General features: G+C 34.6%; 2 protein-coding genes across 2 annotated transcripts; one reads left to right on the forward strand and one right to left on the reverse strand.

The window, feature by feature from the left end:
- Window positions 1-1,061: 1,061 nt before the first annotated feature.
- Window positions 1,062-2,487, forward strand: LOC120260562 (ninja-family protein AFP1-like). Its single transcript, XM_039268062.1, has 2 exons — window positions 1,062-1,487; window positions 1,905-2,487. Exons 1-2 carry the CDS (start codon window positions 1,106-1,108, stop codon window positions 2,330-2,332), a joined length of 810 nt encoding a protein of 269 aa, XP_039123996.1. The 5' UTR covers window positions 1,062-1,105; the 3' UTR covers window positions 2,333-2,487.
- Window positions 2,488-2,656: 169 nt separating this feature from the next.
- On the reverse strand, window positions 2,657-10,656 carry LOC120260561 (nuclear transport factor 2-like). The gene is made up of 9 exons (XM_039268060.1): window positions 10,329-10,656; window positions 10,098-10,235; window positions 9,583-9,880; window positions 9,243-9,511; window positions 8,086-8,245; window positions 7,862-7,983; window positions 7,697-7,762; window positions 3,569-3,638; window positions 2,657-3,322 (listed from the first exon to the last, which is right to left on the reverse strand). The coding sequence occupies exons 1-9, from the start codon at window positions 10,377-10,379 to the stop codon at window positions 3,024-3,026; spliced, it is 1,473 nt and encodes a 490-aa protein (XP_039123994.1). The 5' UTR covers window positions 10,380-10,656; the 3' UTR covers window positions 2,657-3,023.
- Window positions 10,657-13,500: the final 2,844 nt, after the last annotated feature.

The raw sequence follows: 13,500 nt of genomic DNA on the forward strand, positions 1-13,500 counted from the left end.
ATTTATTTTAAGTTTTAATTTTTATAAATTAAATATAATAAAAATAAACTTATTTAGTGGTCAACACATCTCTTTCCCATATATATATATAATATAATAAAATTTAATAAAATTGAAATAAAAACACCAATAATAATATAACAAAATGAATCTTTGTGGCTCCATAATACCACCGAAAGAAGAGCTTCTCTTTATATTGATAATTTTTTTTTATAGAAATACTTGTGTGTTTTAGAAAAAAAATTTTGAGGGTTTTATATAGGCCTCCACTTAATAAATGGATGGCCAAGATCAATTTCATCCAATAGCTCTCATGAATGGGGTAGGTGCCATATGCCACCAATAATTCATCCCAATAACCCCTTATGATGAAAAAATATTAAAATTATTTATTTAAATTATTAATAGCCGGTTACAATTAATGAAAGTAAAAATAACATAGTAGAAGTGAGAAAAAATAAGTTATAAAAAAAATTAATGAATATTATAAGAGTTTGAATGTAAAATGTTTTTAATTTAAAAACTATCGGGCTCGAGAGTTTTTTAAAAAATAAAAACTTAATATTAAAAAAATAACGGGCCCCTCTAATTTTTTTTAAAAATTAAATTTAAATATTAAAAAACCACAATGGGACCTACTAATTTAAAAAAATATAATAAAAAAATATAAAATGCTTATTTTCATAAATAATTATGGAAATGCGTATTTTGAGAAATAATTTAAAAACACAATATTTTATTAAATTAGCCGAGAGAAAAAGCTGAAAGCTAGACACAGCTAAAAAGGAAAATAAAAGTACACAGTGGGCATGCATGAATGCATGCATAGCCATACGTGGCAACACTCTCTATGATCTTCAGGACACGTCCCCCCACCGCTCTAGTCCCAATTCGTAACACCCCACCACCTACAACAAAGACCCCCTCAAACCCTGCCACGTCCCAACCTCATCCCCCTCCTTCCATGCAACCTCTTATCTATGTGTCACTACATCAGTACACCCCCCTCCTTACCGCCTTTATATTATATATATATATATTTTTTATATACATAATATATCTCATCTTCATCTTCATCTTCTTCTAGGTCTCTTTTAGGCCATTTATGGCACCTTTCATTGATAGAGAGAAGTTATATCTCAGCCTTGGTTTATCTCTCTCCACCTCCACCTCCACCTCCACCTCTACCCCCACAAAGCTTTCAATGCCCCCCATGATCAACAAGAGAACGGAAGTGGAGAAAACAAGGAAGAGATCAAACCCTAATAACCCTAATCCTAGTTACTTTGGTTTGGCTAGTCTTCCTGTTTTTCCAGTCCAGTATGTTCCAGCGATTGATGGTTATGGGTTCCCATGTATGGTTCCATTCCCGGTTGGACTTGTTCCTCATCTTCCACTTATGCAGTTCTCTGCTCCAAATGACACTGGGGTTAAAAGATCTTATTCATGGCCTTCATCAGAGTCTTATTCTGATTCCCATGATCAAGGTATATAATACTTTTTCCTTCCTTGAATGTTTTTCTGATACATAAATGAAAATTGTCCATGAAAATAATAAATCAGGAAAGAAAAAACATTTATATGGTAATTAAAAGAACGGCAACTGAAATTTTCTAAATTTAGTGTTTTTTCCCATTGTGTTAATTTTTATATGGTGAGCGTGTAAAGATATATTCTCAATAATTACATTTTTGTTATTCCCTTGCTGGGATGAGATGAGATGAGATGAGATGAGATGAGATGGAGAGAGAGAGAGAGAGAAGTACACAATATATGTGCGCAAAATGATACTCATGGTTTGTGGAATACACACACTAATATAATTTTTTAGGGAGTATGTATATATTTATATACACACAATTCTTCATTTTATAAGAGGATGTACTTGTATGTGATTGATTCAGGAGGAGGGAGTAGCAGCAGCAGTAACAAAGACTCAAACCAGAGTATTGAAAGAAAGAAACAAAAGCTACAAGCAGTGGAAGGATCAATGAAACTCCCACAAGTGCCATCAGAGAATAGCATTTCAACCAAGACTAATGAGTCCATAAATGTTAAGCTTGATAATAATAATAATGGTAGTAGTAATAACAATGATGAAGAATTAATGGCATTAGTCTCCACCAGGGGTGATGGTCCTAATGGGACCAGAACCATATATGGGTACTTGAAGAGGTCATGCAAGAGATCTGATGGTTCAGTTATTAGCATTGAGTGCGGTTGCCATGGAACCTCATTTTCACCTGCTGAGTTTGTAAGGCACGCTGGAGGCACAGAGACGGCAAACCCATTGAGGAGCATTGTGGTTAGTTCTAGGCGTTCAAGATGGTAATGAAAATGGTCATATCATATGCTGTTATGTTTTTCTTTTTAGGTTGTCATGTATCTTCTTTGTATGGTCTGCATGTTGGCCTTGATATGTGTGTGTGAAAGTGTGTGAGAACCATTTTATGTGTACTTTGTTCTTTTATTAATTAAATTTTCTTCTGTTTATGTTATTATATTTATTATAAAGATTTGTTTAAGGAATACACATTATTGACATCTACATCAGTGAAACAAAAGAAAAAAGCTACAACGGTCATTCCCTGCTACTGTTTATTGGACATCTTCAGAGAAAGTGAAAAGCATACCTCAGTACAGAAGAAAAAGAGGCTTCACAAGTGGAAGGAACAATAATGAAACAATGGTGAAACAAGAAAAGAGTCTTTCCCTTGACGGTCAGAGAACAAAGTGACAAGTATGTGGTGAGAATTAAAAAAAGGAGGAAAAAAAGACATGACATATTCTACAAAAAACAGGACACTAGCAACCAGTTGCTATAACATGCTCTATGGCAGCTTGCACAAACAAGAAGAGGCGCCTAAGAACATCTGAACACTTTCAAGGATACTACTGCCTGGAAACAATTAGGAATATGATGAGGAGCCCAATGATGTATCGAGAATTCAAATTCGAGTGCCTGATGAATGATAACTATGAAACTCATGACTTAGTAGTACAAGTTGTTTGTTTATTCTATGTTAGGCCGGAGCGGGAACACGAGGCGTGACGCCTCTCGGAGAGGTCGTCAACTGACCAGAGCGACCTCCACGGCTGCCACTGGATCCCATGTGATCAACCCTCTGGTACCCAATCTCACCTCCACGACCTGAAGACACACCACGGCCACCGCCTCTGCCTCCATATTCAGCCCGGTTGTTAAAATCTCCCCTCCCATAACCTCTCCCGCCACCGTAGCTCCCACGCCCCCTCATCCCTTCATTTCGAAACCCACCACTACCTCTTCCAGGTGAAAACCTTCCTCTGCTACCACCACCAACTGCAGGACACCAGATGAAATACGTCAAATTTGTATGCTGAAAAGTAAGCTCTTAGCATCTTTTTATTAACTTAGTTATGTATTTATTTTTTTGCGTGCTTTTATGTTAGCATGAAAGAGATGAGATTTGGTTGCCATAAGGTTAGAAAATGTCCTTGTATGCGTGAAGATCGCAGTGGTGCATGAACCAAGGACGGCAAGGACTTCAGAAGTGAATAAAATACGTGATATAACCACCACACTTACCTCCTCGTGAACCACTAGGCCGCTTTTCTTCAACATAAGCCTGGCGACCACCAATCATTATAGGTGAAGCCTGAAAGAGCAAGAGACTACCAGTAAGCTTAACAACCAAACAAATTACTGAGTGGATAACCAGATACTACACCCAGAATGCTTGTATTATATTATAGTGTATTATATATACATATATATAGACACAGAGAGAGAGAGAGAGAGAGAGAGAAAGCAGCAGCAGCCCATTATTTCCTATCCGCCGCTCAAAATATTGCTAGATGTCTGTCTAAGGACCATTCTCAAATCAACTTCAGAGCACACACTTGTCATAAACACTTGCTTTCTGTGCTCCTTACATTTGCAAGTTCTGAGCTCGCATAAATCAAGCAGACAATGTAGTAGTACTAAGATCCATGATTAATCTTTACCTTGCATAAAAAACATACAAAAAAAAAAAATCCCCTAATAAAAGCATCACAATACACATTAATGCCTTTCTACCCTGATTACAATGAATGTGTGTTGGTGAAGTATTACTGCTGGGTTCAAATATATGAACACTTCATCCAAACCAAAACTCAAAAAAGAGTTGGTAAATAGGATGAGTTGGAATAACAAAAAACTAGGTGTCAATTCTAAGAAAGAAAAATATGTAAAGATCAAATTATACCAGGCAACAATATGAATGATTCACAAACAACAAATAATTAAGTGTTGTCATAATAATGTTCATAACATCAAGTCCCTCTGAGCATATAATCAGCCACCCAAAACAAATTTCCAAACTTCAAAGTACAAGGAAATTTACCATTTTTGGGAAATCATTAGATAAAATAAAACACATTGATTAATTTAATTGGAAATACATACTAAAACTATCAACACCAAATGAGCACATCACAGTTGACAAATTAAATACTGGACATATCTCTCTTTTGTTAAAAATGCATTGAAAATTTTGTGAACAAGTACTGCAATTTCCTCCTTTAATATGGCAGCAAATGGTTTCCAATAGGTATTTCCTAAAGCACAAATAAGACATGTAAAGTTTGTATGACAAGACAGCAACCCTATTGAAATAAGCAACATGGTAGTTTTTGCACTTCATGTCATTAGTAATTTCGACGGAATAATTGACTCTGTAAAATCAAAACCAATCTGAGGTGGCATAAGGAGAATTCAGAATTTGATTCCATAAAGAACACTGCATACAAAAATCGATGTTAATTGAAAAACTATAAACTCAAAGGAGAATATTCTCATATTTATGGATACAGCCTTCATCAGATGAAGACAAAGACAATAATATGATGCCAAATCAATATAACAATAATTTCAATTCATCAAATGTTCATATAGAGGATGCATCAAAATATCACAACCAAAGTAGCTCAAAATTTGTAAATTCCTGCCTTCCTTGGCCCAATAAGAGTGCTAGTGTGCTACATAGCAATTATAACTAGCGATCTCTTCAGATATTGCCCTTTAAAGTAAATGGCATATATGAATTGTGATTGTTGATAATAAGCATTAGACCCAACAAAAAATGAATCATGCGAATGGGAAAGAATAATTTAATTTAATCCCTATCAAGCGCAAGGGGTGGAGAGGATATCCTTTTCCTTTGGCATGCCAAACTATCAATATCAAGAGCCTAGCTTAGATAATAAATGGACTAGGTCTAGTTGGCATCTGTGTATCAAGTGCTTAGCCTCAATTTGATAAGAAACAGATTAGAACTCCCAAGGTCTATTTGCCATTTGTGATACAAATGTGAATGCCTAGAAACCGCTAAAAAAGATCCACAAATTGGCTAACAATTGCACATTGATAATAACTACGAACAGCGGAACCAAGACCTCACGCTGATGTTCATTCTGCTTAAAGTGCTTTGAACATAAGGCTGGAAGCCATAGGCATAATTTCACAAATTAATATTATATTTGTTTAGCAGAGCATAAAAAGATCCATTGTGTTGATGTTTCCTAAAATCTTGAAATTTTCATCAGTAAATATTGACATATAATGAAGAGCACAGTGTGCTGAAATTTCAAACAAGATTGCTGTCCTTTCGAGGAGATTAATCCACTCTCTTTGTTCCTCATAAAGATCTATAGTAATAAATAGAAGCATCAAGGATTTCATAGATTTATATCAATATGACTAATGCATCCCTAAAATAGAAATATGCTTAGAACTTTTTTTCTTTAATTTTTTTCAACAGACTATTGTTTTTACATATTTTGCTACCCAGAGGTGATATCAAATAAATAAATCATTTGAAGGTTGAGTGTTTTTTCAATTAGAACCAATCATCCCCAGTGATGACAAACTTAACAACCAAATGTTGGTCTCACAATAGTTGCCCTGGTTTCCCACAGTATTACTTTCAATAGGAATAACCTTGAAGTTTGGCAAGTCAAAACAACTCTCTGCATGAATTAGAAAGAAAATCACCACGTCCTAACTAAGTCTTAAAGTACAAAACCATCAATGGCGCCCAATGAGCATACCAAAAGGTCATGTGTCCCTCATCCACCAACATACCCAAAATGTGTCTTCTTATCTATTTCATTCAAAAGAGGTCTCTATCCTCTTTACAATGTCTACCCATAAGCAGAAAGCAAGTTGAAATCATAAAAAAACAACAGCAAAGCAATCACTAGTACCTCATCATGAATATAAGCAAAAAAGCAAAATTGCTCATATTCTAGATGTAATGTATGGATAAAGGAGAAAGTTTATGATCTTAGGGCATTTCTTATCGTTGGCTAACAGTTGGTATACATACAAGGAATGAAATTGAGAACAATTTTTATGAACTATAACTACGGTTCCTGTTAATCAGGCATTCATCTTGTTGAGCCTACTAAAGAATAAGCAGTTACTATCCAACTATAACTAGGGTCAGATTGTAACCTGAACTTGGTGAAATTTTTAAGTTTTGTTTGATAGCTGTAATGACTAATGAGTTGATAAGACTTCCACCATAACTATGCAAAACAATACCAGATTACAGATTGTTTTATTTAGGTCAAAGACAGACAACAAAAAACAAAAACAGTATTAGAGAATCATAATATAACCATAAAATGATATAGCTCTCTGAGGTCACATTCTCTCCACAAGAAAAGGAAGTAAATTAAAAAAGGTTTTCCCTAATACAAGATAAAAACAAATGAATATGAAAGAGGTCACAATAGACATTCGTTGGTTATATTTGATCAATATTAACATGGGACTACCCTTCCTATGGTCTCAAACTGGGAATTTCGTATTTTGTAAAAGTATTTTTAATAGGTTAACATTTTCTAACTACCAGGATATGAAAGTCTGTAACAGCCTTTGCAAGCCAAACTGAATGTCATGCAGAGAATAAGTTACTCTTGTTTTTATTTGGGGGACCACAATTTCAGAAAACATCAACACCTAACTTGTTGAAATTCAATAGCAGAAAAATATTTAAAACACCAGCCAACCAAAACACCATGACATAGTCAACAAGTTAGACCTTGAACCTATTTATCATGGCATCATCATACTTCCAACTTTTTCCTTCCACTTAGTCAATGACAAAAAGCATATACACTGTGACCTCAAACCTATAAATCTTGATATTATGTTAACGACAACCAAGTTTGAATTACCTTCCTAATGATCAATGACAAAATCATATTTGAACTCAAACCTATCAATGTTGCCATTATCAATGTGATCATCAAGTTTGAATTACCTTCTGACTTTAACCTTCCGCTTAGTCAATAACAAAATCCTAATAATGTACCAATTACCAAATTTAAATTACCATCCCCCGAGGCCCAACATTACGCTCCTCATGGTAATTGGTATAGAAACAAATGACTATTCCAAGTACCATTTTTAATGATAATTCCCTTCAAGCAAAGTAATGAGCTCTTTCAAGATCAATTCAGGAACATGTAGGCAAATCAACAAACTATAAGCAACAAATACCATAGACTCAGTAATGAAGGATTTAGTAGAAAGTTAATTCAGAGGGTGACAAAAAAAGATGTAATATAGCATGTAAAGGTGAAATAACTAATTGCAATTGAATCATCATACATAATAAAAATGCTTATGCAAAAAACTGTTCTAGCATACACTCAACAACTTTACCTCTATAGCTCTTTGGACAGCACTGGCAACCTCAAACTCTACAAAACCAAAACAGAACCCTTGTGGCTGCATTTCATACAAAAGGATGTCTATTAAATCAAAACTACTAGCAGGAAAATCTACAAAGATTAAAAAAAATTGTAAAAAGAAGGTTAATTAACTGACCTTGTGGCTTCTAACTTGGATGCCATTAGGCTTAATGGGTCCAAACTTCTTGAACTCCTCCTCAAGTTGGGCAGGGGTAGCATTCAGCGGTAGACTTTTAATGTATATGGAATGACCATCAGCTAGAAAGAAGCAGATAGTTAATATAATAAAAACAAATATCCAAAATAACAAGTACTAAAATCAGGATGAAAACCGAATCTTAGCAGCGGTTTGTATGCAACCTTCTGCCTCCTGGATGCTACTGGTTTCAGTAGCGCTAGAAACGGCAGCAGGAATTTCCACTGCAGGGACTGAGGTAGGAGCAGGGGGCGTCTGTCTTTCTGTGATAACGGGAACTTGCCTAAGAGTTGAAGTTGAAGCAGAAAGGGGAGGAACTTTCACCTACAACAAACGGCCGATACAGAACAGCTTAAATTGTTGAATCAAGTTAAACAATGAAGCAGGTAAATTTTACAGTTAGAACATTTAAATAAAAAAGGATTAACTTGGATATAGGTATATAATAAAAAATCCACAAGAACAATAATGAACTGAAAAGTGTGAATATAAATAGCAGAACAACCTTACACTAATTTTTAACTATAGATCATAGTGAAAATAATAAAATTGTCAAGAAACATATAGCACTTCAAGGAAAATTTTCTAGAAAGTGGTTAACTTCCACAAAGTTCAATATAAAATCAGGAGATCCTTATGAAAATACCCCCACAAACATAAACAGCATGGAAAACCAATTTAATTATTAATTATGCCAAACATACACTGCGTTTTAGTGCTTTAATACATACTGAAAATTTTGAGAAACAAAACCATCAGGAGGAAGAAGAGTGCACTCTTCGCCAATATAAAAATTAAAATATATAAACTTTATGATGAAAGGCATTGATTAATACTCGACAAGGTGACTCATTCTAGTGTAGGTTTACACCATGCAGGCACAACACAACTCCACCCCTTGATAGGGCTGAATACAACTTGTGAGCCATGGACTGGTCGGCTACAGAATTGCGAGTCATTTGTGCCATTTCAGATAATTGAGTATAATTGAGTATGCCATTCAACTAGAAGCAAATCAGAGAAAACGCACAGCGGTAACTTTACGTACTTAAAATACAGGTAGCATTAAAACATATAGCCATAATCAATTCCCAGACAGACACCAATAACTTTCCATTTATTTGTCAATAGAGAATAGAAATTGACGGCTCAGATGAAGATTGCAAAACCAAAAATGCTAGCAAAACAGTACAGAGTCTTTACTGAGCAATTAATGCATACCTCAGTTTCCATCCATCTGTTTTCATGAAACGGACAGGAGAACATCAAATAAAAAGACCAACAGACAGCTAAAATGCACATTTCACACCAAAATACTTACAATTGAAGCATAAGATTTCTTCGGCCCTTCCTCCTTTAATGTTACAGGACTTGTATCCACCACCACTGTCTGAGAATTGTTTGGAATTTCATCAATCACATCATCCACTGGGGGTTCCTCCTCCACGCCGGAAACTCCATTATCTGATGGATTACACTCTTCAACATCATCAACAACCTCCTCTTCCTCCTCTTCCTCCTCCTCCTCCTCCTCTCTTGGTAGGGAAATGGCATCTTCAGCAACACTTTCGTCCTGAGGCATCCCAGATTCTGCACACAAAATGAATTAAAAAACCAAAACCACCCAATATCAGTACAAAGAAACCAGACAAACTCAAAACCTTGTTCATCAGATTGCAGGGAAGCAGTCCCATTGGCCACGCTCAGATTTCCCTGAAGATTATTGGTCCCATCGGCCTCATCCACATAACGGAAGATGTCATTGAGGACAAAGTATCCCTTGTCTTGTGTGGCAAGGAAGAATGACTGCGTGAAGTCCCTCTTCACATTATCCTTTCCCGTAAGGTACCCTGTCACGAGAACAAGCACCCCACCATTAAGCGAGTCCTGCGAGTCCACCGTCTTTATTTCTGCCCGGTACTCGCCATAATCCATGGACTGTATCTTCTCATTGATGGCCTGTTATTCCGCCAACATCACCCCAAAAACATCAATCATCAAAAGTCCACTTTTATCTCACATTGATATTGAATTTCAGCAAAAGAAAAGGATTGCGATGAACAGTACAGTTAATATAACATTTGAATAAAGGATCAATTAAAACGGTAGGTTTTATGAATATCTCAACAATGATCTCGAATATTAAGAAAGGAATAATAGTTGGAGAGGAGCTCACTTGCATGGTGGTGATGCAACTCATGGCGCCATGAGGCTCAGGCCTGCCGAGCTTGCTACCATCCTGGTAAAACCTATACACCAGCTCCGGCGATTGATGGAGAATATGATAATATTGCTGAACAAACGCGTTCCCAACCTAACAACACATAAACAAATCAATCAACAAAATCCCCAAAAAAACCAAAAGAAAAACACAGCAATTCAGCATACACCAAATGGATCCTCATACCACTTGCGGCGAGGGTGGTGATCCAGCAGGAGCTGCGGTCTGAGAGGCCATTTCCAACCAAAAACGTTCAAAAGAAACCCTACAGAGCGGTTTCAGCTCTGCAGAACAACGGATCGGAGTTGGAAAAGGCGGCGGAGGGGTTGATCAGAGTGGAGCTTGTTGATCCGCGGGGTTTCTAGGGCTTCAGCTCCCTCCTTCGTGATCGCTAGGGTTCGGAGACTCAGATCAAGGATGGGGACGGAGACGCAAGCACGAGCACGACGGGGATCGAGAGCGACGATCTCCGTCTCGCTCTGCTTCTCTTTATCGTACCTTCTGATTCGAACCCAAGACGAATACACGCGGTCGCACGCTTTATAACCATGCGGGTTTCTGATTCACCGTTAGATTATGCATAGAGATCGAACAAAATGATGATATCGAGGAGAACTTACGGTGAGGATTGAATACTCGGCAACCCGGGCCTTTGCTTCTATGGAGAGGTGACGTTAGCCCGCGAGTGGGTGTTCCGTTGGCAATGAGATGGTGGTAAAGGGGTAACGGGTAGCCACGTGCGAGAGAGCCTGGAAGCACGTGTGAAAGGGAAATTTAGCACGTGCCAATAATCGGTGCGCTGACCCGCGGGTGCGCTTTGTCCCATCCTGTGACAGCGGTCTCTTGGCCGTCTGGCCCTCGTTTACATACAACAAGCCTTTGATAGAGAGTGCGCACATTTGGTGGTCTGGAACCCCAAAATATTCCTATAAAAAAAAATACTTTTAAACATTTTATAAAAAATTATTATCATTAACCATTTTATATATTCCAGCTTTGGAACGTGAGACTTTGCAGAGGTGAGTTTGTATTTTATTTAAATTCCTTTATCTTTTTTAAAAATTATTTAACTATACCCCTATGCTCAAAGATTTAAGAACAATTTTTTAATTAAACCAACAACTTATTAGTCAATTGGCATATGATACCTTACATAAAATATTTATATTAAAAAACAGGTTTAAACATTAACTTACGCAGAAAAATATAAATATATTGATGAATTAATTCTACTTCCGTGTATATCTTTGATGTTGTTTGTCCATATTTTATTAAAAAAAATTATTTTTATAATTAATATTTTTTTAAATGATATAAAAATTTTAATACTTTCAAAACAGACTTTTTTTTAAAATAGAAAAAACAAGAGGCAAAATATGAAGTAAAGGATATTAGAAAAAATAATATCGATTTTAAAAAAAAAATGAAATCATTTTAAAAATTTTAGATGTTAATGTTATTGAAATGAATATCCTATGAACATTTTTATAATTTTTATAATTTTATAGATTTAAAAAATGCACGTGAGCGCAGGTTGTGCCATGTGCCACTGGTTTTTGTTTTCTCCATTTTTTTATTTTTTTCATCTTAAAAATACTTTAAAAGTAGTTCCAAATTTCAGTTATTCACTGATTGTTTGTCAAATTTGAGTATTATTAAAATGTCATTCTTTTTTTTTTTGGCAGTATATATTTTTAGTTTTTCTATAAGGTAACTGACGATAGCTAAAATAACTCTTAGTTTTTTAAGCAAAAACAAATAATATTAAACAGAAAAAATCAAATATTAAATGAAAAAATCGAATTATAAACAAAAAAATACTATATATTAAATAGAAATTTATGTGGTTACATACACAATGTTAAATAAAAATTATATATTTTAAACAGTAATTGTAAAGTGTAAGATTGAATAAATTGACGGAATGAGTTACATTAACTAAAAATTAAATTACCAAAAAAAAAAAAAGAGACTGATAAATTTAAATGTATATATATATTATACAATTTCACCTGGCCCTCTCTATAAATATGTGCATATAAAAAAATAAAATTAAAGAGTTACGTGTTCTAATAAAAAATAGTCAAGCAAAATTTTAAAATAATTATATACTCAAATATGCATATATACATAATAAATATTAAAAAAAAAAACTCTAATGGCAACGTGGATCTGTGACACAGTTGTGCTTGTATATATACATTAAATAAAAAAAATTAGTATCCTCAAAAATGTTATTTAACCAAATATACAAATTGATATGTTATTATAGTATGTCGGCAAAAAGACGTTTTCCAAAAGATACATATATTCAACATACAAATTATTAATTGTGTTGATATTTAGTTTATAATGATTAATTGGTTAGGTTTAGGCCTGTTGTTCATGGTGTTTAGGCCATTTTTGAACAACGTTTATTAACACATTTCTATTTTTCACAGGGAAAGACGCATTTAATGTTTAGCAATGGTAGCAGCCCTGTCTTTGTCAATGTATTTATAGAACAAGCCATCAAAGTGATCTTGTTGGTACAGAACATATGAATTACTGTTTTTTAAATTGCTATTTGAAAAAATGGGGAATTAATATATAAATAACGTCAGTAAACTTGGTGGTACCAACACTAGTAATATGCTAACACCTTGTTATTTGTTTCTCCAATGTTTTGATTTCTCATTTTTTTTGGATTATAATTGTTTAAATAATTTATAATTTTCTTTTTATAATGTGGACAAAGTGCTCCCATTTAAGAGATTGCCAAAAAAAACAAACAAATATGGATGTGCATCAGTTACAGTGACTTACGAACCACTTAAAAAAAAAATTTTGCTTTGTAATCCTCAAAGAGTGAAACCATTGTTTCTCCCATAAAAAACCCACACTCATGCCCGTAAATAATAGTTATAAATAATATTGGACCCTAATTATACAATGTATGAATAGTACTATTGAAGAAAGGATTCGAGCATTTATCTTCCCCCTCAGCATTTTTGTGTCATACCATTTAGTTATCTAATGGATTACCATATAAATTTGATTTGATTTTAAAGAGGTTTATTTTGTTAAATATTTCATATAAATTTATTTTAAATGTTATATGAACTTGTTTCTTAGAGAGGATATCGGACTTGTTTCATTTAATATCTTTTATATATTGGATTTAAAAATTAACTTATTGTTTCATATATTGCATTATATGTTTTATTTAATTTTATTTGTAAAAAACAGTTTGCCTGATTCTGGAACCAGAAAATACACTGGTTCTAGTCTATTATATTCTGACACGTGTCCCATGTGATGTTATTATATTTTTCCTATTGTGGTTGGGGACACGTGTCATATTTTAATAGGCTGGAAC

This window comes from Dioscorea cayenensis, chromosome 5 (assembly GCF_009730915.1).
Source record: "Dioscorea cayenensis subsp. rotundata cultivar TDr96_F1 chromosome 5, TDr96_F1_v2_PseudoChromosome.rev07_lg8_w22 25.fasta, whole genome shotgun sequence".
In the NCBI taxonomy this organism is placed as follows: Eukaryota; Viridiplantae; Streptophyta; class Magnoliopsida; order Dioscoreales; family Dioscoreaceae; genus Dioscorea; species Dioscorea cayenensis.

Coding starts and splice junctions, on each gene's coding strand:
- LOC120260561 (XM_039268060.1), bottom strand. CDS start 10,379: ATGGCCTCTCAGACCGCAGCTCCTGCTGGATCACCACCCTCGCCGCAA. Junction 9,512..9,582: donor CCTGCAATCTGATGAACAAG/GTTTTGAGTTTG, acceptor TTTTGTGTGCAG/AATCTGGGATGCCTCAGGAC. Junction 7,763..7,861: donor TCCAAGTTAGAAGCCACAAG/GTCAGTTAATTA, acceptor TATGAAATGCAG/CCACAAGGGTTCTGTTTTGG.
- LOC120260562 (XM_039268062.1), top strand. CDS start 1,106: ATGGCACCTTTCATTGATAGAGAGAAGTTATATCTCAGCCTTGGTTTA. Junction 1,488..1,904: donor TTCTGATTCCCATGATCAAG/GTATATAATACT, acceptor TGATTGATTCAG/GAGGAGGGAGTAGCAGCAGC.